The 27375-nt window shown below is 40.1% G+C and overlaps 1 protein-coding gene across 1 annotated transcript in view; it reads left to right on the top strand.

The window, feature by feature from the left end:
* NRF1 (nuclear respiratory factor 1) overlaps positions 1–27375 on the top strand; it is a 143211-nt gene that overhangs the window by 102787 nt on the left and 13049 nt on the right. Inside the window, 4 exon segments of the mRNA XM_079149804.1 lie at positions 1348–1505; positions 9722–9846; positions 24520–24561; positions 24564–24575. Coding sequence (XP_079005930.1) covers positions 1348–1505; positions 9722–9846; positions 24520–24561; positions 24564–24575 — 337 coding nt within the window.

Raw genomic sequence — 27375 nt, 5'->3', positions numbered from 1 at the left:
TTTTTTAACTGAGTTTGGCAGTTTCCATCAAAAATAAAAATATCTTGATCTGTAATTCCACCTCTAGGAATTTGCCATATAAATAAGTAGACTCACATGTGATATACAAAGTAATTTTATTTAAGGACAGTCCATAGCACTGTTGGTAATAGCAAATGACTAGAAACTACCTAAATGCCCATTAAAAAATGACTGCTATGTCAGTCACAATGTTTCTCTATCTAGTACATTTCTGCAACCATTATTATGAATTATGAATCATAAGTGAATGAAGCTGTTTTCTGTGTTCTAAAGTAGAATCATTTCAGAGATGTATTGTTTGTGGGGAAAAAAGCAAAGTGTAGAGGGTATGTAAAATATTCTGTCATATTCATTTTTAACAAAGAAGGAACAGGGACTGGGCATGGTGGCACACTCCTGTAATCCCAGTGACTTGGGAGACTGAGGCAGGAGGATGGCGAGTTTAAAGCCTGTAAAACAAAATATTAAAAGGGCTGGGGATGCGGCTCAGTGATTAAGCACCCCTAGGTTCAATCCATGTGTGTAAGTATGTATGTATGTATGTATGTATAAATAAATAAATAAGAAGGAATAGGGGCTAGAGATGTAGTTCAGCACAGGAAGTAGGCAACAGATGTGTGTATGAGAGTGAGAGAATGTGCTTGCATATAGAGAGAATACCTCTTCAAAGATACATAAGAAAACAGGTAACAGTAATAAATGCCTAGAGTACTGGCATTTCCTCTGATGCAGTTTTAATTTATCATGTATAGCATGATGTTTTTAAATATGTATACATCATGGGGCATAGTAAGAACATATAAAATCTCTCTTAGCAATTTTTAAGAATTCAATACATAGAAACGAAAAGAGGTACCCCATTTATGTATAATGAATCAAAATACAGTCTGTAAAAATAAAAAAAATTTAATTAAAAAAAATAATACAATGTTTTTCATAAACTTTACCTTGATTTTTGAATAGATAATATGTCAATATGATCCATATTTTTAAAACAATATTTAAAAGTAAGCAACAGAAAGTCTTGCTTTCTATCTCCCAACCAACCCTGAAGAAGTATTCTCAGTATGATCCTCCACATTGAGAATATGTACGTTCTCTAGAATTTCTTTATGCAAATACAAGAAAATTCAAATATTTATTCTGAAACCCCCATTTTTTACACAAAAGATAGCATACTAAAAAACCCTATCTATACATTAATAGGTCCTTTGCTTTAAAAATATGTATTTGGCTAAACATAGCAATTAATTATAAAAATTACTTTTTAAAATTATAACCATTTCATGGCTTTGATTTTTGATTGTCTTGTCCTTTTTGCCTCAGGTGGAACAAAATTGGGCCACATTACAGGGAGGAGAGATGACCATCCAGACGACGCAAGCATCAGAGGCAACCCAGGCGGTAGCATCATTGGCAGAGGCCGCAGTGGCAGCTTCGCAGGAAATGCAGCAGGGAGCTACCGTCACCATGGCACTCAACAGGTGGAGGCAGGGGTAGGGGAATAAGTGAGAGTGGCAGGGCTGTCTTTAAAGAGAAGTACTATACCTCCCTTGGTCAGAATTGGCAGGCGGACCTAACACTTTCAACCAGGTGGATTTCTAGTAAGCCCTCACCAAGAAAAATTGAACTTTTTTTCTTCAGGAATGTTTAGGAAGGATGCTGTGGAATGAGACTCTAGTAAGAGGTAGTTTCCAAAACTGAATTGTGTTGTTCCCTGCTTGGTTCTTTCTACGGGTTATTAAAAGGAAAGATCATCCCTGTATCATTCTTCTTTTTCATTCCTGACACAATTTTAATTTCAACAGACTCGGGCATTTTAATTAATGGTTACGGATATGGTCTTGGAGCCAAACTACCTGGGTTTGAAGCCCAGCCCTGTCACTTAACTAGCTGGTTGTCCTAGAACAGTTTAACTGAACTCTCAGTTCTCAGGCTCTTCTCTTCTGTAAAATGAGGGTAGTAACTGTACCTGCCTATGGCAGTGTTATGAGAACTGAAAGAAGTTACTGCCAGTAAAATTCTCGGATCAGTGCCTGGTGTGTAGTAAGGGCTGCAACTGTTGTCATTATGTGCAGCAGCAGTTAGTCTCACATAGTCATCGGATTCCACCCTGCCAGCACTCTGCTAGATAACGTTGGAAATAGGGTGCTCCAGCACATAATCTCTACTCTTGAAGAAACCAATTTCAGTAAAACAAACACCTAGCAAACACTATTAGACAGTAATTCACTGTTGAATTGGGTAGTACAGACTATGCACATTGTAAAAATTCAGAGGAGGGATCACCTCCCCCAAAATATGAAAATCAGCTGCAGTTTAGATTGGTTGGGATAGATGGAGAGCCTTGATGGGTTTGTGTGTAAACAATATATTGTATAAGCTTGTTCAGGGTGGTGGCTGAGAAGAGGGTTCCCAGGTCACATAGATTCTGATCCAGATCCCAGCTCCTCCATTTACTAGTCATAAGCTTTTGAGAAATGTCACCCCTGAGCCTTGGTTTCCTTCTCATTATCAGGAGGATAATATTCACAAAATAGACTCAATGATTCAATGAGAATATATATATAAAACTCTCATCAGGGTGTCCATCAGGGTGACGAATTATTAGCTATTAACATTTAAAATGTATTTTAAGATTTGTTCTGTTCAGAATTGGTTATGGTGGTTAGAAGATCAGTTAGGAAGAGGCAGTCTAGATGTGCCTTGTTAAATCTGGGAAGCTGGAATAGTAAGAATGGAGCTGAAGTGACTGATTTTTAAGGAAGTAATGGCCAGGTGGATCAGGAATAGAAGACTAAAACACACACTCTCCCCCCCCCCCCCCTCTCTCTCTCTCTCTCTCTCTCTCTCTCTCTCTCTCTCTCTCTCTTTCTCTCTCTCTCTCTCTCTCTCTCTCTCCCCCTTTCCCCTTCTCCCCCTCCCTCCCTCTCAGTGTTACCCAGTGAGTCCCTCAGTGACCTGGAATTTAAGCTTTTTTCTCAGCCCTTGAACCATATCACTTGCCAGGAACATGAAAGTCTTCTTTGGTTCCTTACACATGGACTCAATCTCACTCCTTCCTTTGAAAGAGTTCACCCAGGTAAACTTCCTAAAAGGCACAGCCAGAGTGAGAACCATCCTCCCTTTAGTCCAGTAACCCCTCACTGCAACTTTGGGTCTAACAGGGTATCATTAAAGACCAGCAAAACCTGAGCCTTCCAGTCACACCCTGGGTATTCCACTGTAGCATCCTGGGAACTCTATTCATAGTGGAAAACCTGAGGTATGTTCTGGCTCCCTTTGCTGTGAAGGACCAGGGCTTATTTCTAAAGGCTGCAAGGGTAATGGTATCCCCTGAGGGCTTGTTAACAAACTAGGATGCAGCTGAGGTGGCTACAGTGTTTACTCCAAAGGAAGGAGAATGTGGTTCGCTGTGGCATGAAGGAGGAGTTGAGAGATGTTGAAATCTGTTTGCAATCAGATAGTCCAAAGCCCCAGTGGGTGGCGGGGAGGAAGGGGTTGCGGGTTTGCAGCTTCTGCTGAGAGTGAAGTAACTAAACCTGGCAGCCAGGACTATGATCCATGGTCTAATGTCTTAGCTTGGTTGGATTTAAGACAGGCTCTTAGTGATTGCTTCTGTGTGGATGAGACACAGTGGAATCGTTTATGATCTGCACTTGTAGCCTCTCCATAGTTTGTTGTTGGAAGTCATCTTAGTGAAAAACACACAGAGAATCTGGTCTTTGTTCCTATGGTTACAAAGTGATTTCATAATCTGCCCCCTTCCAGCCTGTCTTGATTTCAGGTGCAGATGGAACAAGCATGGTTCTCTAATAACCACCTGCACCTCTGCTGCACTGTAAACAGCAGATGTGAGTGCAGAGTGAGAAGGGAGAGGCAAGCTGCATGTAATGGCAGGTGGCAGACTAAGAAGGCAGAAGGACTCCTTCATCCGTTAGAGGGGAAGGGGATCAGGACAGATGCAGGACAGACCTGTTTTTCAACCACGTGTTAAAATAGTTTTGTGCAGCAAGTCAGAACAAGGGCCTGGGGCTCCACAGCTGTAGCCCACCCTGGCTTCATCACAATTCAAAGGGACTGTAGAAAAATTATCACAAAAACTAAAGACTATATTAATTTAAAATTTCAAAATAAAGAATGAAATAGCACTTTTAGGAAGGAGATAGGGAGGGAATCAAGGTGAACAAATGAAAAGCAGAACATCACAGCCCAAACAACAGAAGAAAGAAGTGATTTATCTTTTAGTTATTGCTGTACAGTGATAAATTTGAAGTTTCATTGCTTTGCATAAGCTGTCCTACACTCATGAGCCGCCGCCTTCTTCTCTTCTTTTGTGTGTGTGTGTTTGTGTGTCACGTGTGTGCACGCACACTGGGTATTGAACCCAGGAGCATTCTACCTCTAAGCTACATCCTTCCAGCACTTTCTAAAGTACTATTTTGAAACAGGGTCTCACTAAGTTGCTCAGATTGGCCTTGAACTTATGGTACTCCTTCTGCTTCAACCTCCTGAGTAGCTGTATCACCATACCTGATTTATACTCCCTCTTAAACAAGACCTCCTGCAAAGTCGGTTCTTGTGTATGCCCAGTACAGCCCTTGCATGTATAGATACATGATATAGATTCATAGACTGAGCCTACATTTACTCTGGTAGACATGTTGTCAACACTGAGGAAGTATTTATTGTATGTCTACTGTATGTAGTGCCTGAGACTCAGGGCTATAGGGAAATAGATGCTTAGCCCACTACACTTCTCAAGGAATTTAGAACTTGCCCTTCTTTAGCTATGGAGACTTGACTTAAAAAAGAAGTGAACTATATTTTTAAATAAAAATTAACTCTCATTTTTGATTGATACATAAAAATTATACTATCTATGGGGTACTCTGATATTTCAATACATGTGTACACTCTTACTCTTTGTCAAGATGAAAATTTTGACTTAAGACATTATTAAAATATGTCTAACATATAGACTGCTTTTACTCCATAAAATGGAATGGACAATATAGATTACAAGTTCTCTCTGGAGACAGTGGGCAAAGACTATGCTGCTATTTTTCTTTCATGTAAATAAGGTTGGATACTTAAAAGTAGAAAGATGATTGAGCTAGGCCTAATGGTACACACCGGTGATCTCAGTCACTTTGGAGGCAGAGGCAGGAGGATCGAAAGTTTAAGTCCAATCTTAGCAATTCAGTGAGATCTTGTCTCCAAATAAAAGGACTGGGAATGTAGCTCAGAGGTAGAGTGCTGGCCTACCGTGTGCACGACCCTGGGTTCAATCCCACTGCCTCAAAAAAAAAAAGAAAGAAAAAGAAAAGAGAAGTTGATGGAAACCTTTCATCAGTGGCTTTGTTTTGGAAATGACTTTTGTCTAAAAACTGTAAAGTGGTAGCTCAGGGAAATATTAATCCCTTTTCACCCTTTTAAGTAAAGGTAATCTTTTTCTTCTACTTGTGTTTGATCATTTCCATTAGGTCTAATATAATTGAGTAGAACTAGTGTGGAAATGATAGGCAAGCTAACCACAAGGAGCCATTACTGTCTTTATGTCTCATGTAAAAGACCCTCCCATCTTTGCTTTTTCTCTGGCTTCTGACCACCACCTGTCAGTGTATCACCCCCATCAGACTGCTTATCCCTAGTTATTACAAATTGTTTCAGGCTGTTGCTGAGTTTTTGTTTTTTGTGTTTGTTTTGTTCCTGGTTTTAGCCTTCTCCCATACCATATTTTAGAAAAATAAATAAATTCAAATACTTAGAGCTTTAGGAAGACTAAAGGGCATGTTTAGGTACAGGCATGCCAAGTCAGGCCTGGGAGCTGCCTGCCTTCACTGCCGGGACTACTCGCCTGCAGCATGTGCTTAGGTTGGCTACTTTCCATAAAGTCTCAGGTCAGAGTGTAAGTTTTTGTTTTTGTTTTTTGCAGTACTAGGAACTAGTACTAGGGTTAAGCACATGTTAGACAAGCATTAAGCTCCTTCCCTAGCCCTGTTTTGTTTTGTTTTATTTTGAGATGGGGTCTTACTAAATTGCTGAGGCTGGTCTCAAATTTGCCATCCTCCATGCCTCAGCCTCCAGAGTACCTGGGATTATAGGTATGTGCTGCTGCACCCAGGCTGAATATAAATATTTTTATCATTAAACCATGATAACTAGATACTATGAAATTGGCAAGTAAAATTATTTATTAATTTAAATTTCTTTAAAAAAAATTTAAGGACCTAGGCACTAAACAGTTTATTCATTACACTGTCTAGTGAATGCTTATGAAGTACTTTATAATTAAACTCTATCATGAAAAATAGGGAGAACGGCCTCAGTAGCAATTCAGAGTAAGGGTCCCCTTCATACAGATGGCCAATAAGCACATGAAAAGATGTTCAACATCACTCACTATTAGAGAAATACAAATTGAAGGTATAGGATACCACCTTATACCTTTTACAATGGCACTATGCAAAAACTGAAAATAATAATACATTGGTGAAGACATACAGAAATTGGAACCCTAGTCAATTACAGGTGGCAAATGCCTGTAATCCCAGAGACTCAGGAGGATCACAAATACAAGGCCAACCTGGGCAATTTAGCAAACACTATCAAAATAAAATTTAAAAAGAGCTGGAGATGTAGCTCAGTGGTCGGGCATGTACATAACACATGCAAGGTCCTGGGTTCAATCCCCAGTACCTCAAAACAAAAAATGTTTAAAAATATATGAGGGCTGAGGGTGTAGCTCAGTGGTAGCATGTTTACCTAGCATAGGCAAGGCCTTGGGTTCAATGCCCATTACTGGTGGTGGAAGAGGGAGTCTGGCTGGGCCTGGTGGTACTGATCTGTAATCCCAGCCACTAGGATGGCTGAATCAGGAGGATCACAAATTCAAGACTAGCCTGGGCAACTTAATGAGACCTTGTTGTGAAATTTAAAAAAATAAAAAGGTGTAGAGTTATAAACTCAGTAGTGGGGTACCTCTGAGTTTAATCTACAATATAACAAATGTATAAATAACACTATGTACAGTATGATCCTGATTATCTGATTAAGATTAGAAAAAAATAATTGTCATCTATGAGACTTAAACTTTTATACTTACTAAAATTTTTCAAAGTTTTGCATATGTATTACTTTTATTATCAGAGAAAAATTAAATAGAGACATACAAATTAAAAAGCAAGGTCTGTGGGTTGTGACTCAGTGGTAGAGTGCTTAGCATGTGTGAGGCACTAGGTTCGATCCTCAGCACCACATAAAAATAAATAAATAAAGGTATTGTGTCCATCTACAACTAAAAATATTTTTTTTAAAAAAAGAAAGGCAAGTTAAGTTAGTAAGAGAGAATTTTCTATTCAGTGAGACTCTTTTCTGCCCACCAAGATTCTTTTACTGCTTCCTAGAATCCTGTAGTCACCCTTTCCTAGGGGAATTACTATGTCTGTTGCCTTATTTGTCTGTTGAGTTTCTTAGGACAAAGAGAGACAATTGAATTTGGTATTCTGTACAGTCATGACATGTTTATACTAACAAATCCCTGTCCCCTCACACCTCTACATCTAGAGCCTGTAATTACAGCATGTCCGCCTCTGTGGCAGGAGAGCCCATGGCTTCAGAGCAAAGCTGAGTCCTCTGACTTGTTTGGGAATCAAACCCAGGTCTTTGCCCACCTCTGCAAAACTAAATGACACCACCTTCTCTGCTACATGCCCACTTCTGATATTCCCTTAGTAACTACAAATTGATATCTGCTATTTTACCAAGAGGAATACTGAATTTATGGTTTTTTTTCATATTTTAACATCTCCAAAATTTGTTTAGTTTTGTTTGTTTGTTTGTTTAATGCGATGCTGGGGATTGAACCCAGTGCCTCACACTTGCTAGGCAAGCGCTGTACCACTGAGTCCCAGCCCCAGCCCAATATCTCCAAATTTTGGATGACAAATTTTAGTCTTACAATTGCCCCCAATTTTTCTTTTATTCTTTACTGGCACATAAAACAATAGTACATCTTATAGTTTGTAGCATTATAGAATCAGGAAAAATGAGTACTTATGCACATAGTAAAAGCATAAGGGCTGGGGTCGTAGCTAGTGGTAGAGCGCTTGCCTAGCATATGTGAGGCTCTGGGTTCGATTCTCAGCACCACAAATAAATAAATAAAGGTCCAGTCAACAACTAAAAAACATACTGTACTTTGTAAAAGCATACAAGAAGGAAAAGAAAGAAAAATGGGAAATAGGATATAATACTGCTCTCTCTAAACAGATGGCTAATGTCTTTCTATTCTACACAGGGTTTGCTTTGCAATAAAGGGGAGTTTATGGTTTTATTGCATTTATTGAGGCAAGAAATTGAGGCATATAGTGATAATTTTAAATGTTAAGTCTCCATTTTTAGCCCTACCTATTTATACAGAGAGGCAAAAAAAAGAGTTGGGCTTTTCAGGGTATCAGTCAACTATACAGTGGCACACACCTGTAATCCTAGCAATTTATTGAAGTCCTAGGTAAAAGCAAGACCCTGTCTCCAAATAAAAAATAAAAAGGACTAGGGATGTGGCTCTGTGGTTAAATGCCCCTGGATATGTATAAATGAATGAATGTATGTGTAAATGAATGAATGAATGAAATGAATGAATTTTTTAAAAGCATGGAGATCCGGGTGCGGTGGCACACACCTGTAATCCCAGTGATTTGGGAGGCTGAAGCAGGAGGATTGAAAGTTCAAAGCCAGTCTCAACAATTTAGTGAGACCCTGTCTCCGAATTAAAAATAACAAGGGCTGGGGATGTGGCTCAGTGGTTAAGCACCCCTGGAATCAATCCCCAATTCCAAAAAAAAACTAATAATAAAAAATAACTAAAATGAATGGATATAGCCGGGTGTTATAGCATATACCTGTAATCCAGCTACCCCAGAGGCTGAGACAGGAGGATCACAAGTTTAAAGCCAGCCTCAGCAACTTAATGAGACTTCATCTCAAAAATAAAAAATAAAAGGGCTGGAGATGTAGTTCAGTGATGGAGCTTGCCTACTTTGTGCAAGGCCCGGGCTTCAGTCCTCAGCTAAAAATAAAATAGTATGGATATAAACTAAAGTGTTTTTATTTGGTTAAATAGCAAGTGGAGGTTGCCAATTCCTTATATTATCTCCCATTCTTGCCTTAAAAGATGGTCTCAGATGATCTGCCTTTCATAAAGAGGAAGAGAAAACCTGTGATTGGCAATCATAATGGTTTTTCATTGTGAATATGGATCACACCTTCCACTGTAGCTTGCAAGCACTCAGTTGATATTGATTGATATTGATAAGGACGGATAATGAACACCTCTGTCCTCAAACACTCCTTCCCTAGGTTTAAAGAATATCTCAGGGCTGGGGAGATAGCTCAGTCGGTAGAGTGCTTGCCTCGCAAGCACAAGGCCCTGAGTTCTAATCCCCAGCACCGCAAAAAAAAAAAAAGAATATCTCAAATTAGCTTTATAAAATATATGACTTGAGATTTTTCTAATTTTTTATTATCATTTTAAAATTACAGCTGGCTCTGTCTGTTGGCACTGGCATCAAGGATTTTCTAGGCTTGCAATCATGAAGTCAGTGTAGAGAACCCTCAGTGGGATGGTTTGTCTTGCTGCAGAGCTATACTTTTATCTGCTTGCATATCCCTCTCTCTCCTGTTCCTGTACTCTCAGTGAAGCTGCCGCCCATGCTGTCGCCACCCTGGCTGAAGCCACCTTACAAGGCGGGGGACAGATCGTCCTGTCTGGGGAAACCGCAGCAGCCGTTGGAGCACTTACTGGAGTCCAAGATGCTAATGGTAAGCAAGCATAAATATTTTATTGAATTTCTTCCCTGTTTCCACTTTAACCTTCCTGACATGGCTGGCAACAAACCCTTCAGAAAGAGGTTGAGCTTGGTTTAATTTTTTTCTTTATGGGTAGCTATTCAATACCTAGGAAATTTCTAGGAGCCCATGATTCCTTTATGAGTAAGAGAGGGTTTCCTGAAGGAAAACACCATGGTAATGGCTACCTATTTGAACTACGTATTTAAAAGTGACTGTTTCGCTATGACAAGACTTGCTGGGAGGTACTTTAGAATTTGCTGTGGGGCACAATTTGTCCTTTACTCTCCTGTGGAGTAGAGTAGATCAGCATCCTGTACTGTAGTAGAGACTCTCCTGTGGGCAGGTGGAATGTTCTGACTCCCTCCAGAAAGGTGCCATCATTTCACCTACCCCAGGGTCAGGCAGCAGGCTGTGATGAATTCATATTTCTGGTTGGTACTGTGGGTTCTGCTTCCTGTTATATGTGGCCTCACCAAGGATGTCTGGATTTAGCCAGTAACATGCCACCACCCTGCCCTTCTTCCCCAGCTCTTTGACTTCCTGGATATTGGTGAATATCCCGAATAAACAAAAGGGATAAAGTTCATAGAAATATGGTGGCAAAATCTTACAGCTCCAATCCAGCTCTTTGGATCCACTTCAGCAGGCTCTGGGAGTCAGTGGCCAAGACTTGGGCTGCCCAGGGAAGTGCCTCAGAAGTCTGGATCAAAGAGGAGGACCAGCCCCAATCTGTGAGACTCTGTGCTTGTTTCTTAAACTTTAAAAATATATAATGAAGCAGGAAATTAAGTACTCGTTGGTTTGGGGAAATGTTACTTTACATCCTGGAAATAAAATAGATAATTAATGTACTTTTATTTAGGCAGAAAGTTCTTTAATGTCATCAGTGGCTGAAAGAGAAGTTCCTGGCCCCTTTTTTATGATGGGTCCCTAAGATCTGAATACCCCATTAGTTTTTGGGAAAGTCTTTGAAGAAAGACAATGCTGTATCCTCCTTTAGAACTGGGAAGAAAAAGTACTCTGTCCCCCTGTAGAAGAATAACAGAGGAAAGGCAGGGCCTTTTGGCTTCTGAGAATCATTTTTTAAAAAAAAAGAAAGAAAATCCAATACTGCAACTACAACTTTCTTTTTCCAGGGGCCTAAGGGCTTTCCTGAACTGACCTAAATGGAGATGGGACTGATCTTAGTCAAAATACTTCAAGTTTAAGTGTTCAGGATGAAATAGACCCTAGATGGAACTGAGGAAAACCTCCCTCTGTAGCTAGAATCCTACACCTATATTCTCACCTTTTCTGTTCCTCATCTGAGTCCTAATCTACCATGATCAAAGGTAGGACAACTAGCTATGTGCATCCTTCTGCAGTTGTCATTCACAATAGAACTGCTAAAAACACTTCACTGTGTGGGTTTGGTAGGAGACTTTGTGATCCATTCTAATGGACTTGACCTGTCTGGGAGAGAACACACTACTTAATAGTTCTAGCTGCTCCCCAGCCTCACCCTTGCTGATATATGAATTTATGGGTAAATCTAAAGATCTTCTGGGGCTCCAGCCAAGTAGACCTGTTCAGCCATACAGTGAAATTAAACCACACCTACTATCATTGATTACTGGAAGCTGTCTCTTTTTAGTAGCACTGGGTTGTGTGAATCTATTAGTGTTGATTTCATGTTGTTGGCTGAATTTGTGATAGGAGAAAATTCTGTTCTATGTCCTAAGTGCCAGGAGAAGTTCCAGTCAGGCATGGTGGCACATGCCTGGACTCCCAGCTACTCAGGAGGCTGATGCTGGAGGATCAGTTGAGCTCAAGACCAGCCTGGGCAACATAGTGAGACATCCCCAAACTCCAAAAGAGAGACCAGTAGTTCCCCTGAAGCAGGCTAAACTGCTTGTGACTGACAATACTCACTGAATTCAGACCTTAAGAGTTGGACTTATCCCTTTCTTAACATAGCTTCTCTGAATCAAATCAGATTGCTACCTCGTGCCTTCTCCCAGCAGTGTTAGACAAAGGCCAATCATTTCATATGCCTGTGGGAATCCAGAGAATTAATACAATATTGGAGATGAGCCAGATAATTCTGAAATTCCTCTGTCTTCTAACATTTTCACCCAGAGTGCTACAGTATTTACTCTGGGCCTAGAAGCAGGTTTTTCCTACTTAATTTGTTATCTGGCTAGACTGTTATAGGTTGTCTTTTCATTGTTTTTTTCATATGTGTCCTGTGGCCCATCTTTGTCACTTCTGTAATAACAAACTTAGGTTATCTGTCCAAACGGTTTTTCCTTATCAGGAAGAATGAGATGATGAAAGAATAAGGTACTTGTAGACATAGAACTATCTTTGAAAAGGGCATACCTGGAAAAAAATACACCACAGATTCCAGAGTATGGTTAAACAACAAACCTATTAGCCGATGGCTCTTTTAAGAGCAATTTGAGCATGATTTGGACCTGAAGCAGAAAGGTTTTGCGGGGTAGAACTAGCAGGAATGGAGGACAGATGCTTGTGGAGCTGGATAGAGTCTGGTAAATAGAGGGTGGTGGGCAAGGGTATGAAATGGTATCCTATAGGGCAGTGTTAAAAGAAAATGACTCAGCGTGGATGAGGCCCTGGGTTTGATCCCCAGTACCACACACACACATACACACAAAAGGAAAGGAAAAAAATAAAATAACTCGTATGATGGAGATTTAAATTCCTGGTCACCAAGGCAGACCTGACAAAAACTGCACTCTGTACCTGAAGACATCCTTTTTTCTGGGTACCAGCCTACCCCACCACTGAAGAAACTACTTAATTCAAGCACTAATATTACTTCATTTTGTTTATGTTCTTTGTCTTTTTCAGTAGAGATAAATAAGTCTTTGGTCTCTTAGGATGGAGTTTCTTGGCTAGGTTTGGTTCAATTTAAATTTTTCTAAGAGTCCTTTCTTTGAAATGGAGATTGAATTGTTGGAGAGTAGGAAACAATAGGAAAGACCACTGTGTGGGTTCCTTCCTTTACTTCTTTATTTTTTCAACATAATTATCTCCATACTTTTCTTCCCCAAACACACCTTAATATAAGAGGTTAGACACTTTGGCCTATTTATCCCTTTCACTCTACCATCCTCTCTGCAGGACCTCAGGTCCCCTGTACTCCCAGGACTCATCAGCAAATGTAGGTGCTGACTGGGGGTGCCTTTCACCACTCACCCAGACTGGGCCACCCACTGTGAGCGAGCATCAGGGAACAGGCCTCCAGACCTATTCTCCCTCCTATTGCAGCAGCTATAAATTAAAAGTAATATTTGTCCTTGGTTGCCTCAGAAAGCTGCTCTTATGTCTGAGATCTTAGCAGATTCATCTGACTGTCTTTTCTTCCTAAAAATGAGATGAGGCAAAACAAAAAAGATGACTGAAGTTCATAGGTAATCAAATCTCTTACCAAAGCTGCTAAAAAGAGCCTCAGCATTTTCTAAAGCAGCTGATATTCTTTCTAATGATGGTATAAGAAGAAAGGAGGAACATGGATAGCATTTGCTTTGGGCTTTTTATTTTTTGGTCTCAATTATAAGAATCATTCATAATTTCACCTAATATAATGTTAATATTTTGTTTTATTTTATTTTTAATCTGGCCTCTTTTTCCTATTAAGAAAAATTTTTAAATAGGATCATGTTTTCAGTAATTTTTTGTAACTCATTTTGAAGTATCTCAGCCATTTTCATAATAATATTTTTTAAAGGATCATTTTATAGTTCTTAGTAACAGCTCAATATATTGCCCACAATTAGCAAATATTTTTTACAATAAAAATAATACTGTTGATCTTTGTACATAGTCTTGCTCCTGTGATTATTTGATCTCTCCCACTCCCGTGCTTGCTTACATCTCCCACAGTGCTATTCAGAACCTGCTTCTCTACACACCAGCATTGGACATTAGCATAATTTTGCCTACTTTAAGGTAGGCAATAAGTTGTGTCTTGTTTAATTTGCATTTTTTTTATATTAGCGATCTGTGTTTTCACTATTTTTATGTTTTTGTCTACACTTATATGTTTTAGTATTTACCCGCTGATGTTCCTCACCTATTTTTCTGTTGGGAATCTTATATCTTGTGTATCTTAGTTGTGGATGGACCTTTTTTTAAATTTTTTTTATTTATTTATATGCAGTACTAAGAATTGAACCTAGTACCTCACACATGCTAGGCAGGCCCTCTACCACTGAGCCAAAACTCCAGCCCCTCCCAGTTTATTTTTATTTTACTTGTTACTTTCCTTGTTATTTCTCTAATTATTTGTCTTTTGCTTTTACATTATGTTACATCTTTCCTAACCTCAAAGTTAAGTGACTAACTCTATTTTCTATCAGTTCTAGTATGATTTTAATTTTTATTTTGAATACTACAAAATATCTGCATTTTATTTTAGTATATGGCATTAGGTAGAAATCTAAGTTGGCATTTTTTCCCTACATAGCTCAGTTTTTCCAGCACTATTTAGTCTCCATTAAGAAGGTTGAAATCAATTGGGGCACTGTGGGACACTCCTGTAATCCTAGCAGCTCAGGAGGCTAAGGCAGGAGGATCACAAATAAGGCCAGCCTCAGCAATTTAGCATGGCCCTAAGCAACTTAGTGAGATTGTTTTAAAATTAAAAATTCTTTTAAAAGGACTGGGAATATAGCTCAGTGGTAAAATACCTCCCAGTAGCCTCCCCCACCCCATAAAAAGAAAGTCAAAATTCATCCTTTTTACACTGACTTGAAATATCATCATCTTATGCAAAATCCTCACACACACTAAGAATTAAACCTAGAAGCCCTCTACCACTAAACACACCCCCAGTTCTTATACTTGATTTTGATTTTGAGAAACGGTTTTGCTAAGCTGGTAAGCCCAGCCTCCAACTTGTGATCCTCCCACCTCAGTTTCCAGAGTTGCTGGGATTGCAGGCACACATCACTGTGCCCAACTCTATGCAGAATTCTTAAATTGTGGAGGGGCACTTCTATTTTCATTTATCTATTTGTCTGTTCTTTATACCATAATATTTTATCATTGTGATGTTAGTATTAGCGATTAGTGACAGATGCATCTTTAAATTTGGAGGGAAAAAATTATTCAAAATTTCAAAGGTGTTTTGGAGGAGTCAACTTCACACTAATTTGGAAGTTCATTTAGAGGAGTAAAGCCCTATTTAACCATTTTAATCCTCACAAGCCTTTTAGCAGCTCCACCTATGCTGTCCTGGTTTTGATCTGGAGTCTCAGCCTGTCCTCATGCCCTGAAGGAAGGGAAATGGATTGGAGGGCTATTTAAAAATCGAAACCGATGACAAGGCATTAACACCACACCTACAGAAAGGACAGCCCTTCTCATTCATCTTCCAAGCAGCAGGTTCCCCCTTTGTTCAGGCCTGACCCCAGCAAGTCTTCTGCTAGGGTTCTCCCTTAACTCTTCAACACAGAATTTCCTACGACCTAGAGGCCCAACTAGTCTTCCTGTACTGCAAAACAAATGTACATTTTACTACCCACCCCACTGCCAAATCAAACTAAATCAATTTAGAACTTCTTTAGAAAACATACCGTCTCTTCTTCACACTAAACATGTCTTTACCTTTTCCCATCTCTGTTTTTCTTTGATCTTATTAAAACTTTTAAATGTGTATATTTCTCAAGTTGAATTTAATCTCAAACATGTGCCATAGAATACCTTTTTTAAATGTTATCTTTTTAGCAAGAGAGGTAACAGAGAAGATGGGTCAAGACAAACATGAGGTTCATAGAAGGGAGCAGGATTTTTGGGTTGGGTCCATGCATAAGAGAGTAGAATATACATTTCTATTTATTTCTCTAGGATCCATAACTTTTTTTTTTTTTTTTGAATATAGCAATTTTTATAGAAAGAATAATATAAGATGACCAAATAAAGTTAATCCAGGGAACAAAAAGTGATACATTTGGAGAAATCAACCATTGTAATATAAAATATCAATAAAAAGAAAAACTATATGATCTTCTTAATAGATGCAGAAAAAGCATGTGATGAAATACGAAATGTTCATTCATGCTAGAAAGTCTGAGCAAATTAGGAATGAGATGTCCCTAACCTGATCAAGGGCATCTATTAAGACTACAGGAAATAGTTGTTGAAATACCAAATGCTTTCCCCCATATGATCGCAAAGACAATGATTTCTGCTTTCACTGTCCTAGTTCAATATTGTAGTGGCAGTCTTAGTCAGTGTGATAGCATTATAATTGAAATATAAACCATACAGATTATAAAAGGAAAAAAAAGAGTGTCTCTATAGTTTCACATACAGATTTCAAAAGTAGGATCCATAACTTTGATCACATGTTAAGTGATCAAAGACACTTTACACACACAAAAAAGGCTAAGAACCTCTGTCAAATTTTTAATAGGGGGCTAGGGATGTAGCTCAGCAGCAGAGCATGTGCTCTGATGTACCAGGCCCTTGGTTCAGTCCCTGTGCTGCAAAAAGAAGAAAAAAAGAGGTGGTGAAGTTCTTAACTTTGTGTATGCCTGGCAAGGTGTTGAGAATAGGAGGGGCAAAGGAGATGGAAGGGTCTGTTAGAGCTGGGTGCTCTTAATCCCACACCCCTAACAAACTCTGATAATGGGAAAGCAAATTAGCCTTTTTGAGCCTTGGCTATAAAATTAGGATAATGATAATTCTTTAACCATAAGGTGGTGGTGAGCATTGACCAAAATGATTGCTGTCAGGGGCTTAGCATAGTGCCTGGTCCATAGATACATTACAAACAGGAAATTCTCATTGGCTATCCTTGTCAATTTCTCCATCATTCTTTGCAGTAGGTTAAGTTGTGAAGAGTGCACAGTATTGTTGTAGGCCCCACTTTTCCATCTTTAAGACAGATCCAGATGCTTGTCTATGCAACTGAAGGATCTGTGCTCCAGAGATAGATAGTGTGGGAATAGGACAGAAGCTTTTTCTGCAACCTTGACTGAAGGAAATACAAGGTGACATTATTAAAGGCTCCAGCTTCATGTTCTATCACAGTCCTTGGTCTAGGACTGCTGTTTCTCCTCCAGTACATAGTTTCTTTTAGTTAGTTGGCCTTTTTTGCTCCTAAAGTGGTGCTATCTCTCTGTAGATCTCAGTGACTACATTGAATTCCACCTTCCTTTGGGAAGACTGTTTTTGTTTTGTTTTGTTTTGTTTTGTTTTGTTTTACTTTTTTCTTGCTACCACCACCACCATCCATTAGTATCACATGTTCTCGGCCCCAGCTTTTCTCTAACAATAAAAAATAAAATGCCAACCCTTATCTTGATAAACTATAAAATACATCTCTCATTCTATCTTTTCTGCTCCTCCTTCTCAAGACATATGAGCATATGAACTCATTTCCAAAAGAGTCAGTGGAGATGTTTTAATTTAGGAAATATATCCATTAATGTTGTTCACCAACAGAGTGCTGATGTGCTGAATTTCCAATGTGCACTGCATCACTTTTTGCCTTGCTATTTTAATAAAACTTTAAATAAATGTATTAAATAAAGTTTTTATTGTAAGAGTACATTTCGGTCCATAACAGCTTTAAAAGTGCTGTTGCATTCTGTGGTACTGTGTTTGTGCCTTTAATCCAAAGGTGTTACATTTGGTGCCTCCAAAGCTTAAAGCATGCAGCCTCTGACCATCTGTTTTTTGCATGAGCTGTGAGTCCCAGGATATGCTCTCCCCTTCTTGAAAGTCCTCAAAGAGCAGCATATGTGGTAGCTATGGACTCTTAACTCCCCTTTTCCACTGACCCCCTTGGTGGTAGGTGACTTGAAAGAAAATGAAGACACTAGGGTGGTCTCAATCAAGTCAAGCTGAGACATTGCCTATCTGCAGGAAAAAGCAAGTGAAGATTCATTTGTAATGCAGTCACTTCCCCTTTGGAATCATAGACCTTTTTTAAAAAGGAAGAGGAAGGGAAAATACTCACAGATCTGAAAAGATTACTTCTTATAAGAAATGAGAAGAGGAGAGCTGTAAGCCATGGCTCAGGAGGAGGAGCTAGGGAGGCAGAGTGAACAGGTTCTGCAATTTGAGCTGAGCCTGGAGCTGGCCGCTGCCCTGGGAACTCAGCAGTGTGGTGCAGCAGTGTGGGACAGTGATGCTGCTTATTGTCCTCACAGCTCTGCAAGCAGACAGGCTTTCTTGCAGACAGGGTTTACCCCATTTGAGTCAGCTAACTTTTCTCTTACAATGAGTAATTTCCATTCTGGGAAATGTGTTGGTAGATGCCATACCAGGAAAATAACTTTCTATTTTGCTCCATTTTACATGACTACACTGTGAACATAACGATTTAGGATCTCCATCTTATTTCTCTGTCCCTTCATTTCTTTTCCTGCTGTTACTACCATCACTGTCATCTTCTTGCAGATGACACAGCATGAACTTCATTGTGCTACCTTCCCCAGTAAGGCAGGTGGACAAGTCTTTGCCAGCCCCATGTGCAGAGGCAGCTAAAGTGGAATTGCCTGGCAGCTCAGGCAGCTCATAAATGGTGGAACTGGAAAGCAAACCCTGATCTCTAGTGCTCTTTCCACTGCCCAATAGAGCTGCCTTCGCTCTCCTTCACTGCTTCTTGCCAACCTATCCAACCTAGGAAGATGGAAAACAAATGAAAATCATGATATTCGTTATTCATCTAAACTGGTACTTGGTATGGTGGCTATTTTGCAAGATTATTTTATGAACTATACCCTTATTCAATTTAGAAGTCAGAGTCATGCTAAATGTTAGCAGAGGCAAATAAATATGTGATATCCAACCCTAAGATTTAGCCGGGTATGATGGTGCACGCTGGTAATCCCAGTGATTTGGAAGGCTGAGGCAGTAAGATCACAAGTTCTAGGCCAGCTTCAGCAACTTAGTGAAACCCTAAGCAATTTAGGGAGACCCTGTCTCAAAAAAATAAACAAACAAAGAGGGCTGGGAATATGGCTCAGTGGTATTAAAATAAAATAAAATCTAGCCAGGTGTGGTAGTACACATCTGTGATCCCAGCAACTTGGGAGGCTGAGGCAGGAGAATTTCCAAGTTCAAGGTCAACCTCTACAACTTAGCAAGACCCTGTCCAAAAAAAAAAAAAAAAAAAGAACTGCACTGTATAGTATGTTAGGTACTAGTACTAGCTACATACTAGCTACATGTGGCTATTTGAACTTAATACAAGTAAATTAAAATTAAATAAAATGTAAAAGGCAGTTATTTAGTTACATTAATCATATTTCAAGGAGTAAACAGTCACATATGACCTGAGGTGCTAACTTTTTTTTAAATTTATACACACACACTTTTTCTTTTTTTGGTATTGGAGACTGAATCCAGGGATGTTCTACCACTGAGCTACATCCCTAGCCCTTTTGTTTTAATACAGGGCCTGGCTAACTTTACCAAGCTGGCCTCAGACTTGCAATCCCCTGCCTTAGCCTCCAAAATCACTGACTAGGATTATAGGTGTACATGACCATGCCTGGGTATGATTTATTCACATTTAAATGTAAATAGGTATATGTACCTAGTGGCTACTGTAGTAGACTATGCAACTACAGAACATTTCCATCATTGCAGAAAGTTCTTTTGGATAGTGCTGATCTAATGGCTACAGCAGGTAGCCTTCTGAAAAGTTGTATTCCTTCAGTGTGGGCTAGGGCCACATGAATCCTTCATGAGCCTTGTCTCCTGGTGACCTTCTCAGCTCATAGACAGCATGGCTTTGCTTTGGAGGCGGGGGAAGCTATTCATGTGACTGCAGTAATCCGCAGCCAGTAAACAGTAAGCAGAAGGGTTACAAGAAGAACTGGACTATTTTTATGCCCTGCAGAGTCCTGAGCAAGAAAACCGGAGACAGGAGGCAGTGGTGACACCTAGACTCATTCTCTAGTTCTTTTATTCATGACTTAGGCCACTTGCATATTTCCACTTCAGATTCCTCACAAATTCAAGTTTCTCTTTATAGTTATAGGTGTCTGTAGCTAGGTGCTTTAATGGATTTATAGTGGCCCCCAAAGAAACAAATATCTAATGTCTGCTGGGTCACAGGCTGAAAGGAGCCATTACTATTGAATTCCAGATTTCCCAGTGAAACACAGCTGCTGCTTCTGCTGCTGAGAAATGGGAACACAGAGATGTATAATGGTGTTCTCTGTTCTAGAACACTCAAGGAGCTTACCCTTTTCACAGCACTCAAGGAGGAAGGGACAAGTGGTGGTCATTTTTCACTCCTGAAACGTCTTCCTTCCATTAGTCCCTTCATAATGACTTGAAATCCAAAGTGCCTTCCAGAATAGGTCTTAAAGGAAGTGATAGTTTTCCTGACTCCCCAGTCTCCCCCACTCAGGGAAATGTAATAGTGGCACTGATTTGGGGGGTAACAGAATATTTGTTGCTACTCTCTTTAGTGCCTGGGGCATCCTGAGCATGTAATAACTATTGACTATCACCCCTATTGTTATTACTGTTGTTATTGCTGCCATTTTCATTATTATTAAAAACTCACACTGAGTGAAAAGGGAATCAATCCTCAGGGTTCACTCTTCACATTTCTAGGGAACATTTCTTAGGACCTGGGCTAGTAAGTCTTTGTTTGTGGGAAGGAAATAATGAATTTCACACCAAGAATCTCTACTTCAGGAATCCTCTGATGAAAAGTATAGTGTATCTCTCAGGCATGTGAGACTTAGTTCTCTATAATTACCAGGCCTTTCCTATCACTCTGCAGGCATGAGCCCACAGCTAAAGGGGTTTCCAATTGGAGGATTCTTTGCTTCTTTGCTTCTCTTCCCGCAAAGGTGCTACATTGTGAACCTTCAGAGGAGCAGCACTGCTTGTGAGAGGTCTCCTGTCCTTCAGCGTACGCTTAGCCCATCTTCTCCTTACAGAGTATGCCTGTCCCAAGGGGATGTGTCATTCTCCCTCTGTTTTTATAAACTAGTGTGGTCTCAAACACTCATTGTACACCAGGAACTGCTAATCTAGGCTCCACTGCTCAAAGATTTAAAGACCATAGAACAAAAGGGGCATAGAGGGCCTTCACAATGAAATGGTAGGCCACTAGACCTTAATCCTATTCTGAGTATTCATCTGAGCCATGGCCATGGCCTTCAGATGTAGCTCTGAGATACTGTCTGTATTAAAGGCCGGATGACTCTAGTTGACTCCTCAGGATCTCAGAAGGAGATGCTGTCAGGCCAGCCTGGCATGCCTTCATCTGCTCTATAGTCTGACTATCATGTATTTCCAGCTTGGGGAACCTTCTATGAACAGGACACCAATCTGAGCCAGGGATATTCTGAGCAAAAGATTTGGATCAGGGCTGCAAGGCAGGGTTTCCTGGAAAGTCTCTGCCATCTGGCACTTGGACACCACTGACCACAGTCTCCTCTCCACCTGCATGTGTTCAAGTTGAATTTTTCTTTATCTCATTCACCTTCCTCTTCTATCTTCAGAACTTTCTGAGACTCAGTGTATAAAAGTCTAGGATGATTCCAGCTCCTTGTAACCAAAACAGAATCTCAGTGCCTGTCATCAAAGGCAGTTATTCTCTAAAGGAACTTTGTGTGTGTGCATATATGTACACTGAATCCAGAGCCATAATTGGACAAGTTTAATTGGAGTCATTTTTATGCAATACATGAATGAAAAAGTAGATTTTAATTGAGTGTGTAAAAGGGGCATTAGTTGCTGTTCACATAGGAACTAGAATATCATAATAGGACATTCTTACAGAATAAAGTTTTTAAGGTTCTTGAGTAGAGGGTCTTTCCTCTTTTTATTTTCATTTCCATTAGGATTTTGAAGGAATGTCAGTGCACTGTTATTAACTCTAATAGCTTGCACATCGCAGCCAGGATGGTTTGAGGCCCTCTGGCTCTCAGGTTACCTGTATAAATACAGGGATTCACTTCCCAGAACCCAGCAACAGCATTCTGGCAGAAGCAGTAATCTGAACAGGATAAACACGCTTCCTCTTTGTGTGATGCTCTCTCTCCATCCTCCTACCAGGAGCAGGATATCAAATGAAGGGGGTTGTGGTTGGAGTCAGTAAAGTGAATGTCTAAATGGCACCTGCTTCATTCAACAGATCTTTCCCGGGGCCTCCCACTGCACATCTGCTCCTGACAAAGCCTCTTTTCTCCTCCTGTTGGTCAGACTGAGAGCAAAGGCCCAGCGAGGAGACATATTTTGCTTTGTCAGCACAATTGCCTATGACATTATAATTACACCAAATCTTCATTATTAGTAAGACCCCAATTTAGAGATTTTCAGAGTCTAAGTGGGGTTTAAGTGAAATTGATAAAAATATCTTTGCCGTTGTAAAGCCAGCAATTAGATCTGAGAATCATTGCAGGAGTCTCAATGTGGAAACTGAGACACTGCTCTGAGAAAGATTACAAAGGCATTGCTATCAGATTGGCTCACTAAAGAGGTATCCAGCAATTCTTTTGACTTCGCCTGGTTCAGCATCTCCTTACTGCTCATAGCACTATAATGTACAGCTATACCGAGTTGTTTTTAAATGCTGGTGGAGTTTCTCACATAGGAGCCTAAGGGCTGGAGAGCATTGAGGGAGTGAACAATGTAGGAAAGAACCATGGCACAAATAAGGGAAAGTCCAGGAAATACAAAAATACAAAGCATCCAATTTCAGATTGAATTTCTGTCTAAACAAAGGCAACTCTTAAAGTGTTACACTGTGTGTGTGTGTCTGATGCACATTTATGATGTGGAGTCTGGCACACTGGAAGCTCAGATTTAGAGCATCATTCTAATTATTTAAACTTAAGTTAATTAAGATGAAATAAAATTTAAAAGTTAGTTCCTCAGTCACATCAGTCATCTTTCAGTTGCTGTGTATCTGCCATGGCACACAAATGGGATATGTTCATTGTTACAGGGAATTCTAGTGGACAGCGCTGTTTTAGAGATTGGTCTAAACCTCTTGAAATATCTTGAGTGCTTCAGGAGACCTTGGAATTTCTATTTGTCTTGGTGGAGCAAGGAAAAGAAATTTAAATGTTTCTGGACAACTCCTTTTAGCCATGTTACCTAAACTGTTCTTTTATTTATTTATTTTCATGTTTTAAAATGTTTTTCATCCAAGAATCTCATCATTAGCTGAGTTCAATGACAAACACCTATAATCCCAGCTACTTGGGAGACTTAAACAGAAAAATCAAAAGTTCTGGGCCAGACTTGGCAATTTAGGGAGCTCCTGTCTCCAAACAAAAATATTTAAATAATAATAATAAAAAGAACTAGGATATAAGTCAGTGGTACAGATTTTGCCTAACATGCATCAGGCTCTGAGTTCAATCCCTAGCACCACAAAAAAAAAAAAAAAAAAAAACAAAAAAAAAAACCTCACATTCTTTCCCTATCCTACATCTCACAAAAAGAAATGCTAAATTATATAGCAAATGGGAAAAGAATCTAATTTTAGGAATGTCCACTTTGAACTTTCTCCCTGGCCTTCTCTTCCTTAAGTTTTCATGACTCATCACTGTGCTTTTGGATCAGAGTGTTTTTTTTTTCTCATTAAACAGCCTCTAACAATAGGACATGTAAACACTACGTATATGAGTTGTTCACTGTGTGGACAAAATGGTGTGTGGACACACTCCTAGGAGTAGAGTACTGGGCTGCTAGCACCTGCCCTTCTCAACAGCCCTTGGGACCAAGTGTGCCTTTATTCTTGCTTCCTCCTTAGGTCTGCCTCCAGTAAGCCATTACAATTGCTTTGACTCCTGGGAGAAAGTTCACATGAAATAACAATATTACCTCAAATTTAGACAGGATTTTTTCTCCCGGTAGCTTAAATCTTGTAAACATAATGTTACATAAGCTCATAGGAGCCCTAAGAAGTCAAAGAGTGTGGTATATACCAGTAATACTAGCTTCTTGGGAGGTTGAGGCAGGAAGATTGCAAGTTCAAGGCCAGCTTGGACAATGTAGCAAGACCCTGTCTCAAATTTTAAAAATAGAATTAAAAGGACTGGGAATGTAATTCAGTGGTAGATGCCCTGGTATCTAACCCGGTACCACAAATCCCCAGGTACCACAAGAAGAAAAAGGAAGACCTAAGTGGCCTGTGGGTTTTATAACTGTAAATATAGTCAAACCTTAGTAGTCACATACAGATTATCTGTCATGCAGATTACTCGTGACACATTTTAAATCCTTGGACAGTTTCTCTAAGCAAGCCAGTGTAAGCCAGGACCATTTTCCTCCACCCCCAACCCAGCTGCTGGGTACTTAGGGAATACAAATTAGTTTTCATATTAGCTTAGGGAAGGCATAATTAGGAAGGTAAGTCTGCGACAAGAAAACCACATCATAAATACAAGTTTAGAGGGAGAGACGGGGGGAACTGACCTTCAGCTCATCTAAGCTAACTGTGAGGTATGTTTTTATAAACATGTGCACTGTAAGCACTCAGCAAGCTGACATGTTTACCAAAGGATTTGTGCAACACCCCACGGGTGGGCATCGGACATGCCACGCGTGTGCCCTGTGCGATGGGGTATGTGGGAGGCTGCAGAGCTGCAGCAGGTTCTGATAGCCCAACTTGCCCAGTGCTTTTTAACAGTTCTGTGTTCTTGTCAGGCCTCTTTATGGCAGACTGTGGAGGTTGCAAGTGGATCCTGACAAGAAGGCCGCAGGTGGGTTCATCTTTGGGGAAAAGAGGAAGCAGCTGAGGGTGGAGTAACTTCAAGGCTGCCATTCCAGGCTCTGCTTCCTACATGGATGGTGTAATTCCTCTACGATGCAGTCCCCGTCGTCCGGTCACCTAGCTTTAGTGACCATTGATAATTGGATATTTCTAATGTTATTCCTTTTTCACTGATTAGCTGGGATTCTTTCATAAAGGACGTGTCCCCAGTAACAATTTGGCTATGCCAAGTACAGTTCAGATAGGAGAGAGGGAATAAGTACTTGAGCAAGATGAATTTACTGGGCTCAGTGGATACCTGAATTCCAAGATGGCATCAGTCGTAATAGCAAAGAAGAAACTCATGGATGTCAAACTAGGGCAGCTGCCAAGCTGGACATTGATGTGGGATTTCACCTCTAGAGACGTGGTTGGAGCCGTTCAAAGAGGTTACTACCGTGTCAGAAAGATACGTCAGCATGAAGAAAGACAGCATCGCTGAAATTAGCATGGTGTTGGCAGCTTACATGCTCTTCAACTACTGCCTTTCTTACAAGGAGCACAAATGTGAGCAGTGACTCAGATACCACTAAAGAGGGGCCAGTGGCAGGGTGCTCTGGACTCCCAACCATGACTGCCTTGCTCCAGGTCCCTTTCTGAGAACTTGATTGTTGCCGTGTCTTTTCATATCCTGAGAATCAACACCCAATGAAACGTGACTGGTTTGAAAAAAGAAGAGGAAGCAGCAGCGTACTGGGATAGGCTCCTTCCGTGTGACTCTCAAACCCCATAACTATCCCTGTGTTTCCACTTTGCTATCTGTCCTCAGGTGTTGCCTTTAATGTAATTCTGCCCTAGGTATGCTCTTAGAAAGTTTCACATTCGGGGGTTTTCCTGTTTTCTTAAATAATGCTTTGCAGATTATGCCAAGTGAAGGTATTGAAAACCAAGAGCACATCATTGGAAGCTTCCTTGCTTTGTCGGTCCCTGGTCAGATAGAAGAGGCAGGGCTGTGTGATGGGCACAGGCGAGTTCGTTGTATCATTCTTGCTCATGCCTATTTGAAATTTTTCATAATAAAAAGTTTGAAAATAATAACAGAAAAATAAATCTCCATCCCTAACTTCTGGGTAACTCTTGTGTGGGCCTACTATTCATTTTTGTACCTGTTACAAACCCTTATATAGTGTGAAGACTTTCTTCTGAAGTCCCCCCACATCTGTTTGAAAGTCCTGGTTCACGCTAAGAATTGCCCACATACAATCACTGTACATGGGCTTTGGAGGCCTCAGATGCTGATCTTACCTATCCTCCCAGTGATTGCTTGCTGAATTTACTGGGCACACCCTGCCCTTCTCTGTACAGTCAGATCAGATGTCCTGAGCACCTGCATATTCCACAGGCTTTAATGGAATGCTTTTCCCACCATTTTCAGTTTAAAGCCTTCCTGGTCAGGTCAGTTGGCCTAGGAGTTAGCTCATTCAACCCCCACACTGAGAACTCAGCATCCAGGAAAATAAACCACAGTGGTTTTGAATACTAAAGGACAAAACTGTGATTTCATAATGTTCCTGGGCACCTCCAGTAATTTCAAGAGGAAATTTTAAAAAATGATATCTTACAAATGTGTTTTGAGATACATTTACCACTAAAGTAAAAATGAATTTAATTTTGACATTTGACTTGTAGGATGGGGAAGGGGCTGAGGAGTTTCCTGGTAGTCTGCAAAAACCAGGCAAAGGACAGGGCGACGCTGTCCCAAGCAGACAGAGGCACTACTATGGATATTACCAACACCTCCCCCACTCTGCCCCCAACAGTTTTTCTAAGTGAGTCTCTAAATTATCTATCAAGATCAGGTGCTGAGAAGTGCCCAGCATGCCAGGGCACCTGTGAGGCTGCTCTTGGTTTCATGAGAATATTCAGTATTGCCAGATGTAAGGCATATTTTAATCCATAAATCCCCCAAATGCAGCCAAAAGCCTTGGACTTAGAAAGCACGGAAAAGGAAGATTAAATGTCCCAGAAACAGCTGATATAACAGAAACACAGGGAGGAAATGCTTTCTCTCTTTTTCCCTCTTTTCTTACTGTGATAAGGGTTACCTGAACCTCCTTCTGGTTTGATATTAACACTCTTTCTTTCCTTCCTGTTCTTGCCTTAACATTTGTCTTCTTTCCTTTTAATCCTGGATTCATTCGTTACTCTTGGCTTGTCTGCTACCTGCCTCCTGGACTAGTTTCTGTACCTGTTTTCCTTCTCTCTTCTTCCATTTTGTACCAATATCACCATTCCAGTGGTTTTCCTTAGAGATCAGCCACTGATGTAAATATTTCCCAAGCCTGCAAATGAAAGGTTTTCAAAGGACTTCCCTCTTGCCTGTCACCCCTGGAAAACACTTGTAACTATCCTTGATGGCTCTTAAAAACTTTAGAAGTTACTTAATATAGTTGTTGGTATCATTTCTTGCTTGTTTATTCTTATCCTTTCCAATCATCATCCTCTAGTTCCCCATTTAAATCAGTTTTTCTAATGTACATAGTTAGCTTTCATCTCAATAAACTACAGGAGGCATTGTACCATAAATTTTCCTTTGGGTTTTAAGAATTATTTCTGTTCCACCAACAGTTGTGTATATTATTTGTTTAGCTTTCTTTTTGTGTCTCACAACCATCAATAGTTTTCTTGCAAGTAAAAATATTTCCATGACCAACATGGAAGTCCTTCTGACTGAAAGATTCAGTTAACAGCAAACAATTCCCAGAGGTTCCCCAGCGTGGAAGAACAAATGAAAGGTCCATTCTTCCATG

The sequence above is a fragment of the Sciurus vulgaris genome (genome assembly GCF_902686455.1).
Source record: "Sciurus vulgaris genome assembly, chromosome: 8".
NCBI classification, from domain to species: Eukaryota; Metazoa; Chordata; class Mammalia; order Rodentia; family Sciuridae; genus Sciurus; species Sciurus vulgaris.
The sequence above is the reverse complement of the archived record's forward strand: the minus strand, read 5'-3'. Positions and strand labels throughout refer to the sequence as shown.